Consider the following 15,591-nt stretch of genomic DNA (forward strand, 5'->3'; position numbering starts at 1 on the left):
GCATTTGTTTTGGACGCCAAGACAGCGAACACTGTAGCAGACAAACGCAACAATGCGCGTGTCGTAAAGGAGCTGTTCTCGAGAAGGATGGCGGCGTTCGCTGAGAGAGCCTGCTGCTGTCACAGCAAAAAAGGATTGCACCAGATACGAAACAACTGTTGGAATTAATATTAAAAGAAGCTTTCGTGAAATGTTTCAATTAAATGCTATGCAAAAAGACACTTGATGTGTGCAACTTTTGTTGTACGTCCAAGTATACATGCACGAGAGACTGTTCAATGTTCTTCCGCCCACCGCAGAAGTTTTGTGCCACTTGGCCTCACGGTAATGCACATGGAACTGTTAACCTTCTGCGCTGCGTTTCACATCATAACGAGTGCCTGCCTGGCAAGATGTGGATACCTTCACGATGTGACACATGTGACCCAAATTACCTTGAATTAATGTCTCTAAGATCGTTTTGATATCTTCGGGATTGGTCCACTCTTCATTACACCATCTCCAAGATCAGGCCACCTTAGTCTGTGACGAACCAACCGAACATATGTGCCAAAGCTAAAGGAGGAAGGCACAGAAATCTTTGCTCTAGTAGAGCAATTCTGTGCTTGAAGTCCTATCTCTGTTGCACTAAGGATATTTAAGTACTGTTTTTTGTTTCATTGTGTAATCCTGTAGAGAACAAGGCTAGTTACCAGCACATCATGGTACACATGCCTATATACTGTATTTATTCAATTATAAGCCAAGAGTGAAGTTCGGGGACCCAAGAAAAAGTACTGAAGTATGCACACTAATATAAGGAGACAAAGAGTAGTGGATGGATTACTCGCACTCAGTGGGGAATGCCAGAAATACCGAATAATCGGAAGCCTCCAGAATTACCAGCCCTGGTTATTCACGAATTTCGCGTTATGATGTGGCTTCAACAGCAGCGCAAAGTTCGCCTTATCATGTGGCTTTATGGCAGCATGCACAACATGCTGTAATATTGCTGCCTTTTCTATTTCTCATTACAAGTTAAACATGCTAAAATGTGGCACTGCCTCACCTGCCAAGGTTTATATTAGTTGCTACAATACGCGCTGGCATATAAAATCTGCATCGCCAAAAATGTGATGCTGGTGCCGCCATATTGAAACTAACTGAAATTATCAGTGTCACATATAAAGCAGCGGTTGACTTGGAGGCTAAAGCTTCAGGGAAAAAAAACCTCACCTTAAGTTTGAATAGATAGGCTAAGCCAATTTGTTGTATGCATGCTGTATTGTAAGCTATATGGTAAGACAGCAGCAGCAGCCACAGTCAGCGAAGCCCAAAAGGGTTCGCATAGAATGCTTTGCTTCAGTAAGTTTAGAGTCCGAGGAATTGCCAAAGTCTGCCGATTGCTTAATGTTTTTCCTTTACCACTAGCTCATGATATGTTGTGCCACTGTTATCGTTTGCATGGCCTGCTTGATGCAATGGACAACTAACATTGTCTTAGACCTTGCAAATTACAGCACTCTTCAGTAGGTTCTATTGAATTACTATCATAAAGTCCTTCATCAATGATATACAAAAAGCCAAACTTAAGAAGACGTACTTTATTTTACACTTAGCGTGCCATTTTGTGTCTTGGAAATGGATGACTGTGGAGGCAAAGTGACCAAACAAAACATGGCTTGTGCACTGGATGTCGGTAAATGGGACAATGCAATGTGTTCAGTCAACGGCCTCAACACGGCGGTACCAGAAACGAGCCCTGAAGTCATCGCTGCAGGTCAGGAAGGCCGGGCCGGTTGGCGAATGAACCAAGTGACGAACTGTGTTGTTGTGGCCTGCACGGAAAAAAATAAGGCCGCACACAAAGGTTCACCAATGCACAGCATAACACGATGCAATGGTACGTCAGTAAAGCCATGCTGTAAGGAAGTTAGAGAGGGAGCCGAAATGACTTCGTCATAACCATGAGCAAGAAAATTTGGAGGATGCTTAAGCTTCACCTTTGAAAGCGGAATGCGAAAGCATTCAAAGATCCCCTACTGCTTCTCACACTTGCCGGTAACTTAAGCTTTTAACCTTAATGTTTACCGGGAAATGCTGGTGGCGAATGCTATGCATGAAGGCAAGCATTCTGGTAGAAACGAGACTTATTGCATGGGCCGATCCCGGAGGTAGAGCACAGCCATGCCGAAAGAACTACATCATTTTCAGGTTTCTGTTATTGTGTCTAATGTTTAATATTTCGGCCTGAGAAGATTTAACATAAAAGGCATGCGCTGTCAGTGTTTTCTTTCATGAAATTTGTTTGTGGGTTGTTATTCTCAAAATTACAAGGAATGACTGTCAAGAATGTAAGACAAGGTATGGAGCAGCTTTAGTGATAGAATGGTGTGGCAATATAACCCGCATACATCGTATGTCATATAGCAAGGCATGGCATATACATATACCTAAATATAGACGGGAATTTTCACTCACGGGGATGCAAGCGCCGGATGCCGGATTTTCTGCGATACGAGGCCCTTAATGCCGTCATGTAAAAATAAAACATCTGAAGGGCTCAATTTTTTTTTAAAATTCTGCTTTGTTAGAGCGAGATATTTAACACGATGCATTGTAAGGAAATATTGGGGGAATTACGATTACTTTGCTGTGTCCATTCATTCATTCATTTTACTTGGTTATAAACAATTTCTTGAAACTAAGTTTGGCTCCACTCCACGCCAAACGGTCTGGCATGTTGTCTTTGCTATGGAAGACTTGTGTACGCCACTATTTGATGTATTAAAATTTCTCGTCAACTGAGGACACTTTTATTTTTTTTTTCAACAACTGTTGAAAGTGGTACCATAGTTGAACGAGAAAACCAGTCAAAAACACAAAGGACAAGATGAGATGTTCACACCACAACGACTTCACCAGTCATCACCAGTCGTTGTGGTGTGAACATCTCATCTTGTCCTTTGTGTTTTTGACTGGTTTTCTCGTTCAAGTATGTACCAACTGGCCCAGATTTCAACCCTTCTGGTACCATAGGACATTTATATTTCTGGGATACATTAGACGAGCGATTTAGGCAAGTACTATTTTGAGCAAGTTAGCTGCTCGGATTGTTCAATCATATCTTGCACTGAATATTCTGGTACATCAAGCAATAATGGCAGAGAGATATGGCAGTCAGAATTAAAGGTTTTGGTTATTTTTCTTGATACTATATTGGTAAACCTGCGAGATTAAAAAAAAAAAAGGTAGGACGATTACAACACTCCCTAATGCGAAATTTGAGCGCAGCTTTATACATGTTTTCATTTCGCGATATACTGAGCGAAGGAATTTGAGGCTGAAATCATCGTACCGACTGGCAGTGGGCCAGTGCCATCAGCGCTTTCGCAGGGGGGGGGGCAGTATGGGAATGCTAGCATGATGAGCGGCATCGGAGCGAGGTGTGGAAGATGACGACGACGATGAAGGTGCGAGCAGTGGCACGAGCGCATTCGCGCGGTTACACCAACGCCGGCGCTCATCCCAGGAACGGCCGCTTAAGAGCTGTGCTCTAAATAGAGACACAGGCGCCGAGAGGCTTTCAAGCCGGCTACATTTTTGAAAATCTTATACAAGATGGAAAATCTGTGCCAGTGTTAGCCAAAAAAGGGTCCCAAGTGCCACAATTTTCGCGAGACTGCTTCCTCAAGGCAAAATTGAGAGCACGTGTTCACGCACATAGCCAGTGAAGGCAGTGTTGGCGGAACAGGCATTCACATCTTCTGTGCCGTTAATGTGCTAGTCCTTACCCAAGGAAAGCAGGCGCTGCCGCTCAGCATTTCTGGAGTCCCAGCTGCATAAGCTGGTGGTCTTCTCATCAGGGAAGAGAACTGCAGGTGACAGAACACACAGGTTGGTTGACGCACTGTTCACTTGCGGATGACACCGCACTCCAGCCCCCGTCAAGCCAAGGGCAGGTCACTTAAATGATTTAACGGGACACTAAAGAGGAGCGTTAAGTGAAGCTGCACTGGTAAATCACACATCAGCAATAGGTGGCTTAAAAAAAATAATGGCTATGACGTGTTTCCAACTCTGCCATTGCCTTCGGCACTCCCAATCCCCAAAAGCATAGCTTCCCAGATCGGGACGCTGCCATGCACCCAGTTCGGTCGCACTTCTATGCTTCGGAACTTCGTGTGCGCCCTCCATTTAACAGTGACCAGGTTTGAATAGCAGCTTGGGCTTGTTGGTTTTCCATCCTGGTGTTAACAGCGTAGAACGTAGACAAGACACGAGGCGAGAAGACGACACCGTTGTCATCTTCCCGTCTTGTGTCTCGTCTACATTTTGCACTGTTAACACCAGGACGGGTTTGAAGTGTTCATTGTAACAGTATGCCGCTTTTGAAAATGCTCATTATATCTGGGCGCAACTTCAAAAGACAGGGTTGCAAGATCGTAGGTGCTGTGACATGTGGTCGTTATAACTGATATATTGTTAAAGGGACACTAAAGGCTAATACTAAGTCGACGTGGACTGTTTAAATACCTTTCCATAAGCCTCGCAACGCTCGTTTTGTGCCAAGAAAAGACTTGGTTTATGAGAAAATTGCATCTGAAGGGTACAAATACCTTTCTCGAAATTCATATCTTCCGCCAACCAACCGCAGGAGCAGTGATGTTGCATACGCCCTTTACTGCCGTCGGTGAATGAAACGGCGTCCGACAGACGGCGGTACCGAGCAAAGACAAATAAAGTCAGAGCGGCGGATTCTCAGCCACAGTTGCTTTTTGGCCAAGTGGTGTAGACCGTTTGGGCATCTTGTGACATCACATGGAAGGTGAATTCTCTGCTACTTGCAGTTTGTGCGAGTTTCGCGAGCCAGCAAAACCAGCGCAGCGCTACGCGATGTGCAGCCGAGAGAAAACGAAACCGTTTGACCGCCCGCGTTGTTGTCGAGGGTGATTTCAACGAGTTCTTTTGTCTAAACATGAAATAGAACTGGACAAGTAGCATTTTATTTCGTCTTACAATAAGAGGATGTTTTGTGCAATGAGTGGTTTACTACTAGCGACAAAATTTAACTGAGGAGTGCTTTCACCATGGGGCAAGTGCTTGAATGTTCCAGGGGAGTATCTAATGATGTCGTTCATTTACCTCAATTTCTCGATTAGTAAGGCTATGTTTGCGATAACATTGATGCCTTAGTGATTCTCGAGCACTAATCTATCACTTTAGCTTGACTTAGTATTTGCCTTTAGTGTCCCTTGAAAAGTAGGATTGACAATACTACATGCATTTATTACTGAGCTAAAGAGATGCAAACTTGGAGCTTCATTCTCATTTTTGAGGACTTCTTAAAAAATTTATTTTCAGATAACTCTGTGCCCTTTCACAAGACTTGTACATGCGATTTCTGGCTTAAACACTACCAGAACCTCAATGGTAGACATTTGACAGAGGTCTGTGTGGTTGGGAACGACCAACTGAATTAGAATTGCAAAAACTGCAATGAAAATTTATTCGAACCCGAAGGCGATAAGGGGAAAGGAGCACAACCTCACCTAGTGCCATCTTACCTCTGATGAAGAAATTTGGACATATTTAACTAGCGCTAAAAAGAACATAGAATTAGAATGAGAGGCATGCAGAACACAATACTAAGTTGTGCTTCTCATTCTGTTTCTACAACTCTTTAGTGATAGTCAAATATTTCTGAATTCCACTAACTGCACTCTAAAAACAGTTCACGTGGCTCAGGACGTATCTTTGTCCCACAACAATACCTAATTGTAATTTACCTTTCGTGCCTTTCCTTAATTTAATGCTGCATGCCTGGCACTTCCAGGTAACCAATAATAATTAGGTAATCAGCATGACGTAGCACTCTTAACAGGAAAGTAGCTAGCGCAGTGTTTTCAAGACAGGAAACGTAAGCAAGACACGATGACTACTGTTGTGAGACAAAGATATGGCCCAAAGGGAGCAAGCTGCTTCCAACTTTCTTCTCTGCAGGAGGAGCTGGACCAGCTCAAAAACACCGGGCGTCTATAAATTTTGGTTGGAGCTAGCTCAGCTTTAGTTTGACCACCGCCACCAGCTCCGTGATTCCTAAATGCTGGTCCAGAAGGCAATGCCCCTTCTCGAAGTCCAGTGCCACGCGCAGCTCACCATAGTCCTCCGTGTGATTGAAGATGCCCTGTGCCCTGTGGACTTGCTTGCCGGTAGCTCCAGCACCCGTGTACGCAATGAGGCACCGTGACATGGATAGCTCCCAGAGCTTCACTATGGAGTCCTTGCCGCTCGACAGGACATACTGCAAAGAAGAGGTTGGCACTGTTGGCAACGTGATAAACAAAAAGCTAGAGTGAGATTATGCACTTGGGAAAAAAGTTTAAAACTTCAGGGGTCTCTCTGGCTCTGAACTCATTTATAGCACGCCCTGTGACAGCGAACACCACCAAAGAACTTACAATCACTGAGATGCACACAATGTTGCCTTTGTCTGATGCAGTATTGCCTGTTGTGGCCCCTCAATTTCATGCAGACACCGCCACACTCACAGTTTTTGTGTGGGGCACAAAAGAGAAACTTCGAGTCTGTGCATGTCTCAGTGCTTACGGACACACTCACAGCAGAAATACATATTATGCCCGACTTCTATGCAATCTTGTGCAAAACCTACCCAATTACGCACATTCAAGTGTGATGAGATAAAAGTGCAGAGCTCCAGTATACCATAAGGTAAAAGCACTGTTGCCGCCCTGCCTTTGGGGATGCCCTTGTAAAAGTATATATGTATATCTTTTTCAATACTGCCATGATTACGTTCTGCAACTTTCTGAGGGTGATAATGTTCCCCAAATTATCACTGTTATCAAGTTATCAACCAACACAAGATGCACTTGCTGTGTCGAAAATTTTGTGTGCGTAAATTGTCGCCAATTAAGTAGTGGGGCAGGCTTCTATAATTAGATAGCGCACCTGATTCAAGCAGTTTCGTACTATCTCAAATCGACAAGAGCACCACCTATTGCTCTGGAATATGCTGCGACACATGTATATAGTGAATTCCCATGGCAGATGCGGAGCGGCCGACAAACTGCGTCGGAGCACTCCACTACGGCGGAGGGCAGCAGAATGAAATCTGAGATTGAAATACAGGCACTCCCGCCAGAGCAATTGGCAGGGGGCGCTAGCGCACATCCGCTGTCGGCAATGCGGTTCTATATCCACGAGCAAGCTTGCCAAAGTAGGTTAACTAAATTTTGGCAGCAAAGTTTCATACTGCGATGCATTAAGTATCTGTGCTGTCTCATTTCGCAAAAACAAAATTCTCACGAAAGCGAATTTTTTCACATTCCCCTCAGATTTCGTTATTGCTAGGTTCAACTGCATATATATTTTTATTCTGTCGCTTTGCTTCATGCAAAGATTGCTGCAGGACCTCTGACATTAACATTTCAACGTTCGTAAATTTAAACGGAGGTAAACATTCCAGTCGCATGTTTCGATTCTCGAATGTGGGTGGCTGCTTTGTCTACATGGTCTGCATGTGTGCATCCTTCGAAAAATGTAGTTTTGGTTATAGCGCACTGCCACTTATAGTGTGGATATTCGTGCCTCCAGCGACTTACACTATAAGCAGTCTACGCTGTATAGCAATATACTATAGGTAATCTCAGTGAATTCTTCGTAAAGATTTAATTATTCTTGGCGGATATTAAAATTCTTGGTGACATATAAATACTTTCAGTGGATATTTAGCAGATTGGAAGTAAGAGCTATGAATAGCTGCAAAGTGCAATGCATTCAAGTTTTCATAGGTGGATTTCACAGACAGAGTTGTCCGATGTTGTACAGTATTCCGAGCATTGCATAAATAGGGCCAGCTGGTACACATGACTCTTACAGGTAAACCTTTGGATTGCTTATGCTGAAATTTCGCACAGAGGTATCACTTTGTGGAAGATTCAGTTTAACACACACTTGTAAGCATTACTTGCCCTCCTATTTCATCCACAATAAATCTGGAATTAGTGTTGTATGGGGCAAGCCTAATTAAAAAAAAATGATTTCAGTGCAATGAAACAGTGGCGCCATCTGTCACTGCTGTGGTGAAAGGAGCCTTCTACTGTAATAATGACAGAAAACAGCCAGCGGTGTGGCTGGCAGAGTTGCACATACCTAGCACTCCTCTTAATGTAGCACTTATTACAAGCACATAACACTGCAGAGCAGTTTTACCGAAGCCGTGAGCCCAGTCCTGCACTGCGCAGAACATCTAGAATGATTACCGTGCAGCAGACATTTTTGCTGCTTGCCCAGATGCACCATATCGCCAAAGACGCAGGAGTGTTAACAGAGAGCAGCCGTATCCACGAGGAGTACAGCGCGCTCCTTACTCACTTTGCCATTACGCGAGAAGACCACGGAGCAGACCTCGTTGCCGTCGTGAGCCTGCGGGAACGTGCAGACACACTTGTTGCTCACGCCGTCCCAGAGTTTCAGATCGCCGTCCTTGGAAGCCGAGACGTACAGCTTGCCAGAGTTGTTGTAGCGAATCTGTTCATCAAATAAAAAGTGTGAAGAATATCACTACAGGCGTACATGCCCTATTAGTGTCACTGAAGCTGTGCAAGCAGCATTGCAGCACAAGTTCAGAAGTTTTTAAATCTGTCTTGCCACCAATTGGGAGTCCACTCACAGCACAGGTGGTACAGCAGCTCCAGTTTTGCGGAGCATCCAAGGCATGTGAAACATGCCGTACTCTGCACTGCGCTTTTCTCTTCCTATAAACACACGTATAGAGCATGGTCTGCTCTTAAAGGGACATACAGTGAGTTTTCCGTCATCAATTACATCAGAGATTACACATCATGCACACTACTTCTTTAATGCATTAGATGCGTGTGTCATACCAGCCACTTCTTACCAACCATGTTGATTGCAGTCTACTTATACAGTTATACCTCGATATAACGAAGTCGGTAAAATCGGCAACTTGCTTCGTTGTATTGAAATTCGACCTTTAATGCAAATAAGTACAGTCGCCGAATAATTTTTATTACACGGACAGGAGCTGCAGATTTTTCCTAATTATCGGGCAATCGAAAAAATCAAGTTTGAATGAGAAAACAGTTCATTTTGATAAATCTGGGAGTCAACGACGAATGACACGGCTTCATGCCACATACGTGGTCGATATTATCACATCGGCGATATGAACAAAGCGAAGCCAGCCACACTTCAGCTTGCACTCCGCCCCTGCTGCTTATAGCGTCGCTTGCACCGCGACGCCACTATCGGGAGAAGTGCCGGCAGCGGGGAGCGAATGCTTCATGTGCCTCTCACTTCAACGAGTCACCAAAACTCGAAATTACGCAACCTCCAATATTAAATGCGTGGGAAGGCAGCTTACATGGTATACACAGTCTTGGCACGCCCACTCTTTGCACACGCGGCAGATTACCTCTAAAGCAGGGCGCACTGCTGCACACGCACTCAGCCATGCTTACAGTCATGTGCAACCACAGCCGAGACGCGCGGCAACTTACCCCAACTCCGCCCCCCTCCACCCTCGCGCGTGCTTGATCGCATTACCGCAAGCTCGCATCCCTCCCCCTCTTTCCATTTGCTCGCACGGGAAGGCGGCACTCGTGAAGCCACCATCTTTCTTGTCTCACCCTTGCACACTTTCACTTGCACATAAAGCACACAATGCGCGGGGCGCAATAGGATCTTATTGCACTTGGACTTTATATCGAACGTGATGTGGCTTCACTTTGGTGGCCGCTTTTGTCACGAGGCACGCAATTTGAGAGGTGTGTCTGCAAGCAGCTGCTTGTAATTCAATCATTTAACTATCTGCATCCGCAGAAGTTTCCATGTATTGTCTCAGCATATCTTTGCGACGACAGTGAAATTTTGTTGTATTGAAACTGCACACAAACACACTTTGTTACACTGAGGTTCTAAATACATGGTGTTCTACAGACAAGAGGCTATGAAAAGTTAAATACTTCATTATATCGAGAATTTGGTTATATTGAGGCTTAACTACTATTGGTTTTATGACCAGTTATGCGTTCCTACTGGGCCAAAGTTATATATGCAGAGAAAGAACACATTACATTGTGTTAGGGTAAGTGGACCCAGCTTACCGCATTTATGGGGCCCTTGTGCTGATCAGAAGGCACGCTCGACACGAAACACTGGGCTGTGTTGACGTCGTAAAGTCGTACTGGATAACAAATCATGAAAAAGAAATGGCCGGCGTTAGTTGCAAATGGCACACTCATTCATCCAGTGCGCTAAGCGATACTCCAATAATGGAGTAATGCAGTTACACGACAGTTAATTCTGCAGCTGGCCTAAATGTGGGCTACTTGCACAATACAATAGGTTACAGATGTCAAAGGCCTACTGCAACAAATTTTACTTTGGAGTAAATGACTAGAAATGAGCAGTATTTAATATCAAAGCAATTGTGGCAATACTGCAGGGCTGGTCACTGTTCAATTGCTTAAATAAACAGACTTTAAAACCTCAGAGGGATACGTATGTACATTGTGACTTACGAATACGGAACATACTAGAGCATGGCCTGCGAGATCCTCAGTGCACCGCGGGTGCAGCTAAATCTCGGAGTTCACACTAAGGTGCTGTGCCGGTTCTCAACATGCTCAATTCTGCATCACTTCTGCCAAGCAGCAATGGCAGTTTTCTTTCTTTTTTTTTCCCCCCCTAAGATAAAAAAATGTCTCCATCCACAACCTTTTTCATGGTGTGTCCATGCACATCTCAAACAAATTTTTGCACACAGGCTGCTTTATACCCACACTATCTGTACCTAGACTTTTAATCTGGTCCAAAATTTTATTGCAATTGCCCATTAAAGCAACGGCAGCAGCTCATAAAATGATACAAGGCTTGCACATGTTAACAGATGCATTTGAGTGGCTGGGGAGCACATTGCAATGCAATGGGTTCAACTAGCTCTGAAGGCAATTTCTGACAATGTAACAATCCAAGCTTACTACCGTCTCCTGTGAGAAAGCTCTAGCTTGACAGGTAAGTGATACTTTTACCACATTACCACGATACTGAGGGTGTGGACAAAAACAACAGTGCTGACGGTAACACTTGGTGAGGGTGAGTTCAACTACATTTCGTATCAACCTACTAAGAATACAGCACAAGCTCCACCCACAAAACTGCACTGAATGTGCCCTCAGTGACAGTGTGCTCTAAGACATAGTTGCTGAGAGCCACTGACGTAGCTTCCTATAGTCCAGATGATAGCAGCAGTGATGTAGTTTTACTCGGTCATAATGTCACGGAAGTGAGTAAACTTAATCGGCTGGCATACCTACACTCTAAGAAAAGTTTGCACCCTTTGGGGCCTATCTTGTTTCCAAACAATAATCGTCACTTACCTTGCATGCATTTGTTTTCTTAAGGCTGCGTACCTGTTACTTTCAGGTCACAAAAGGCACATGTGTCATCAGCGTGACATAGCATTTTTGACAGGAAAGTTGCGAGCGCAGAGTTTCCAAAAAATGAAAGGCACGTTAGACAGATGACCATTACTATTTAGGGACAAGATACACCCTGAAACATGCAAATTTTTTTAGAGTGCATACCAATTCCTTTTTAATTAGACAAGAGTGTACTTGCCGCTGAATTCTTAGCTTTTCATTGAGTACAGCTTAGTGGCATGGCCTTGATGATCACATATAGGACGCATTGAGAGCCGAAAGACATTCACAAGACGGCAAGTTGGGCTTGTCGGTCAATGTTCATCAGTTATATGCTCTTAAAAGTCCAACAGCTTGTGCACACATAAAGATGAATGCACACATTTGTTGTCCACCATTGTGTCCCCTCTTCCTTTTAGTGCATCAGCTGTTGCGCTTCTGAAATCATCTTGCAATGAAAGAACCCATAACGGTGACCACTGTAAGCAGTTCCTGCTGAAGAAAGCACCACATTTTATCCATGCTTTTATCAAAACATTGTTGCAAGGTCCCTTCAAAAATTCCACGCATGTTACTGTGCAGGAGAATCAAATAAGAATATTTCTTGTCAAGCAAGGAGTAAACTTACTGGTAGGATGCTGGGTTCCCACCAGTACAAAGTCGCCAGACGGGTGGAATGCCAGGGCTCGCACCATCTCCGCTTCCTGCAGGTTTAAAACAATCGTTTCACATCAGCCAAAACAGTCCTAAAACACTGCAGGGCAGAAAAATGACTGAACCTGAATCAGTACTGTATTATAGAAACATTATTATGCCTCACATAATGAACACGTTCCAACCTGTGAACTTTTTAATTTGTAAAAATTCTGTGGACATGAAATCCCGTGTTGAGAAAATGGGATAGCACGCACTTGAAAAAGAAAAGCTTCCCCTCAGCACCCACCATTGTTGGCTACGTACACACTTTATTAACGATTACTTACCTTTAGAAGGAGCACACACTCAGAAGCAAACTTGCAACAGCAGAGATCGAAAACATTGTTTTTAGACCACAGTGAGTTTTGTCAATCTCTCTGCTGCTGCCAATTTTGCCTGCTTCAAGAACTTAACTCAATAAACTTGCCTGAATAAGGTACATTTTTGGTATATGGCTTTTTGAGCTGCTATCAAGAAGGTGGTGCAAGTACTACCACAATTTCTTTATTTATTGCATGCAGTTTTGCAATCTTGCACCCTTTCAACAGCTTTTAATTATTTTCACGAGCAGATTTTTTTTTTTTATGCAGAACTTGGTGTTACATTCGTAAACTTATAGCCGGAGTCGTAAACGAGCCGGAGAGTTGACAGGTGCGACAACGATTCACAATGTTCGCAGGGGAACTCACGTGAATCGTCTTGAAGGCTCGCTTCACAGACGGCTTTGAGTAGTCAAAAAACTTGACAGTGTAGTCCCTACTGCCGGATGCCAGAATTTGCTCTCGTGGATGGAACTCAAGGCACGTCACCTCCTGAAATAGAGCATCAAGTTCAGAATTGCAGGACAGGACATATGCATCCAAATAGCAAATAAGTTCTGCGGATGCCCGCAAGGTGAAGAAAACTTCATGAAAGGGAAAACTGTCATATACCTGTCAGTAACACGAAGCTACAAAGGAAACCCATACAGGTTTACCCGAAATAAAGCTTCGCATTTGAAGAAGAATTCGTCCTGGCATGGGGATCGAACCAAGGACCAAAGCTTTTCCAGTGCGTTCACTCTACTACCTGAGCTAACCAGGAGGCTAGCAGATTACAGCGTGAGGGTGAATTAATAGACAATTCATAGGACAGGGACAGCAATCAATGCGGCGGATTAGTTCTGTGGAAGCCTGCAAGGTAGGAAGTTTATGAAATGAAAAACTGTCATCCACCCATTTGCAATGTGAAGGCGCAAAGGAAACTTGAAAGGCACCAAACAAAGGGACATGCTGCAGGAGCACGGAAGCTTGTGTAGTGCTGTGTCGGTAAAAATGTCAGTAAATGGTCGCCAGACTCCCATTGACCCCACGAGAGTTGAGGGGTCTGTGAACACTGCTGAAGACATGCACCCTTAACAATCCACCTATAGAAACAGCGAGTGACATGCCTACCAAGCCATTTCCTTCGACTCTAAGCAACTCATACGTCGACGTTCGGCCAGCCAAGTTGCAGTCCTTGCCGACCATTGCAGCCACATTCTGAGCAATCACACTATGTGGCTCTCCAACTGGGCCATGACAAAGGGAAGAAGTTCTGACAAGGACAAGAACTGGACACAAGAGGCACGGTACATGAGTGTCCATCTCTTTGTCCTGAACATTCTGGCCTTAGGACAACCGCAAGCCTTGCCTGCTTGCATCAATGTGGCCTGCTGAGGCAGTCTGCGTGCTGCCCTTGCCTTTCTCGCAGGCGCACAATGCATCGCATTCCTTGTGTCCCAAGTGTTGCTGACTAGAGTTGGCAGCGGCAAGCACTAGCTAGTGTTCTCAAACCCATCTCAGCCTGTGTGCATCAACAACTGGTTGACGCGGCACACCATTTGCCTTTCCCTGCCATCGGGGGCAGCAGATGCCAAGTGTGCTCTCTGCATTCAAATGCAGTATTGTATTTTGCTGCGCAGTGTGCGGCTCAATAAATGCCGTTCACTGTCCTAGAGATCTTGCCCTTCTGGGAGGGAGCTCCATACGTGTGGCAAGAGCCGGCCTCGCCCTTTGGCTCGGTGCTCGAACCTTCAGTGGGTCTCTCCGCACATCGTTCTGTTGCGACAAGAAGCCCATCTTTGGGGCAATTTACCGACACCAAGCAGGGAGATGTAGAGTTGGCCCATAATTTGACGACAAACGTAGAGCAGTAGGTTGCCTTTGTATGGCTGCTGTGTGTTATGAGCCAAAGACCCATGTGATCAGCTTGCCATGCCATGCTGCCTGGCTTCAAGAAGTCGTCATTATTCACAACTCTCACTAATGTCGCTTTTTTTCGATTACTCAGCTGACGCTGGTGTCGAGCATTGTGCAGCTGGCCCCCCCTGCAAGAAAACGAAGCACGGAGTACCGACTTAATTAGCCTAGGCCTCCTAAAGCTTACTGCCATGGAAGAGGGGAAGACTGTTGTGCACCTCGTCTACCTTCAGGGGCTACACGACTGTGGCTTCCATCCCTGGTGGCCACGGACAAGGTATGGAGATGCCACCTGCCGCGAGTCCCATTGTGGGGAGTCGCGAGTCAATTTCGAGTTGTGTCCATTCGAGCAGAAGACCGTTGACTGAACTGGGAGAGGTGCCACACATGCCCCAAGTGCTCGAAGCTCACCAGCAGGCGCTCCCAGTGGGTCAACCGCACCATACACGAGAATGCTGCTTACCGAAGTCATGCGATTAATTCAGTCGGTTTCCAGTGCCCTCCAGACTTCCTTGGAGGTGCGAAAATTTTTACTCATGGCCAGCGGAAGCTGGCAGTGCCCACCTTTCACGGTTACACTGACACAGTTAATGTCATGGGCTTCCTCGAGGATCTGGCGCACTATCAGGCAGCTAGAGGACTTCGTGACCATAAGATGATCATTTGTGCTGTGCCCAATCTTCTTAAACAGTGAGCAGTGCAGTAGTACCAGCTTTTTGGCCACCATGCAATGATGCTGAAGATTTCAAGGCAGCTTTCTTCCAGGAATTTTTACCCACTAACTACCATCTTATGACACAGCATGTGCTCAAGTTATGAGGCCCAGACGGATCACTTCTTCAGCATGTGCGAGCGATGGAAGCGCTGTTTCAGATAGCAGGGCTGACAGCCTCTAACAATAAGTGGTTTGAAAGGGTGATAAGGCAGGCTCACCTGAACATTGCAGCCTACCTGCACAATAATCGATTCTGTGGTGGAGAACTTGGCCACCGAGGCCAAGCGCATACATGGTGGCCATGCGTGCCTGCCACCCTCCACCACCCACAAGCTAAGCGCTGGAGCCGTACGTGCTGTGCGAAGGCAAGAGCTCTCTCTCACTCGCACTAGCAGCCATCGCCTGTGCAAGCCCGCCTTTGCGGTAGGCATTGAAAATCGGCAAATTTAAGAGATCAGCAAAAGAGCCTTAGACCCACATGCATATCCATGGTGTGCATTTAGTGTGGTGCACA

The 15,591-nt window shown here is 45.2% G+C and overlaps 1 protein-coding gene across 2 annotated transcripts in view; it reads right to left on the reverse strand.

The window, feature by feature from the left end:
• Window positions 1-1,568: 1,568 nt before the first annotated feature.
• CstF50 (cleavage stimulation factor subunit 1 Cst50) overlaps window positions 1,569-15,591 on the reverse strand; it is a 28,699-nt gene continuing 14,676 nt past the window's right edge. For both annotated transcript variants that reach the window (XM_050196878.3, XM_050196882.3), the window contains 7 exons: window positions 12,833-12,955; window positions 12,076-12,151; window positions 10,131-10,210; window positions 8,377-8,532; window positions 6,139-6,283; window positions 3,774-3,854; window positions 1,569-1,817 (listed from right to left, as the gene is read on the reverse strand). In XM_050196878.3, coding sequence (XP_050052835.1) covers window positions 1,702-1,817; window positions 3,774-3,854; window positions 6,139-6,283; window positions 8,377-8,532; window positions 10,131-10,210; window positions 12,076-12,151; window positions 12,833-12,955 — 777 coding nt within the window. In that variant the 3' untranslated portion in view covers window positions 1,569-1,701. The remainder of the gene's footprint in view (window positions 1,818-3,773; window positions 3,855-6,138; window positions 6,284-8,376; window positions 8,533-10,130; window positions 10,211-12,075; window positions 12,152-12,832; window positions 12,956-15,591) is intronic.

Source organism: Dermacentor andersoni, chromosome 3 (assembly GCF_023375885.2).
Source record: "Dermacentor andersoni chromosome 3, qqDerAnde1_hic_scaffold, whole genome shotgun sequence".
In the NCBI taxonomy this organism is placed as follows: Eukaryota; Metazoa; Arthropoda; class Arachnida; order Ixodida; family Ixodidae; genus Dermacentor; species Dermacentor andersoni.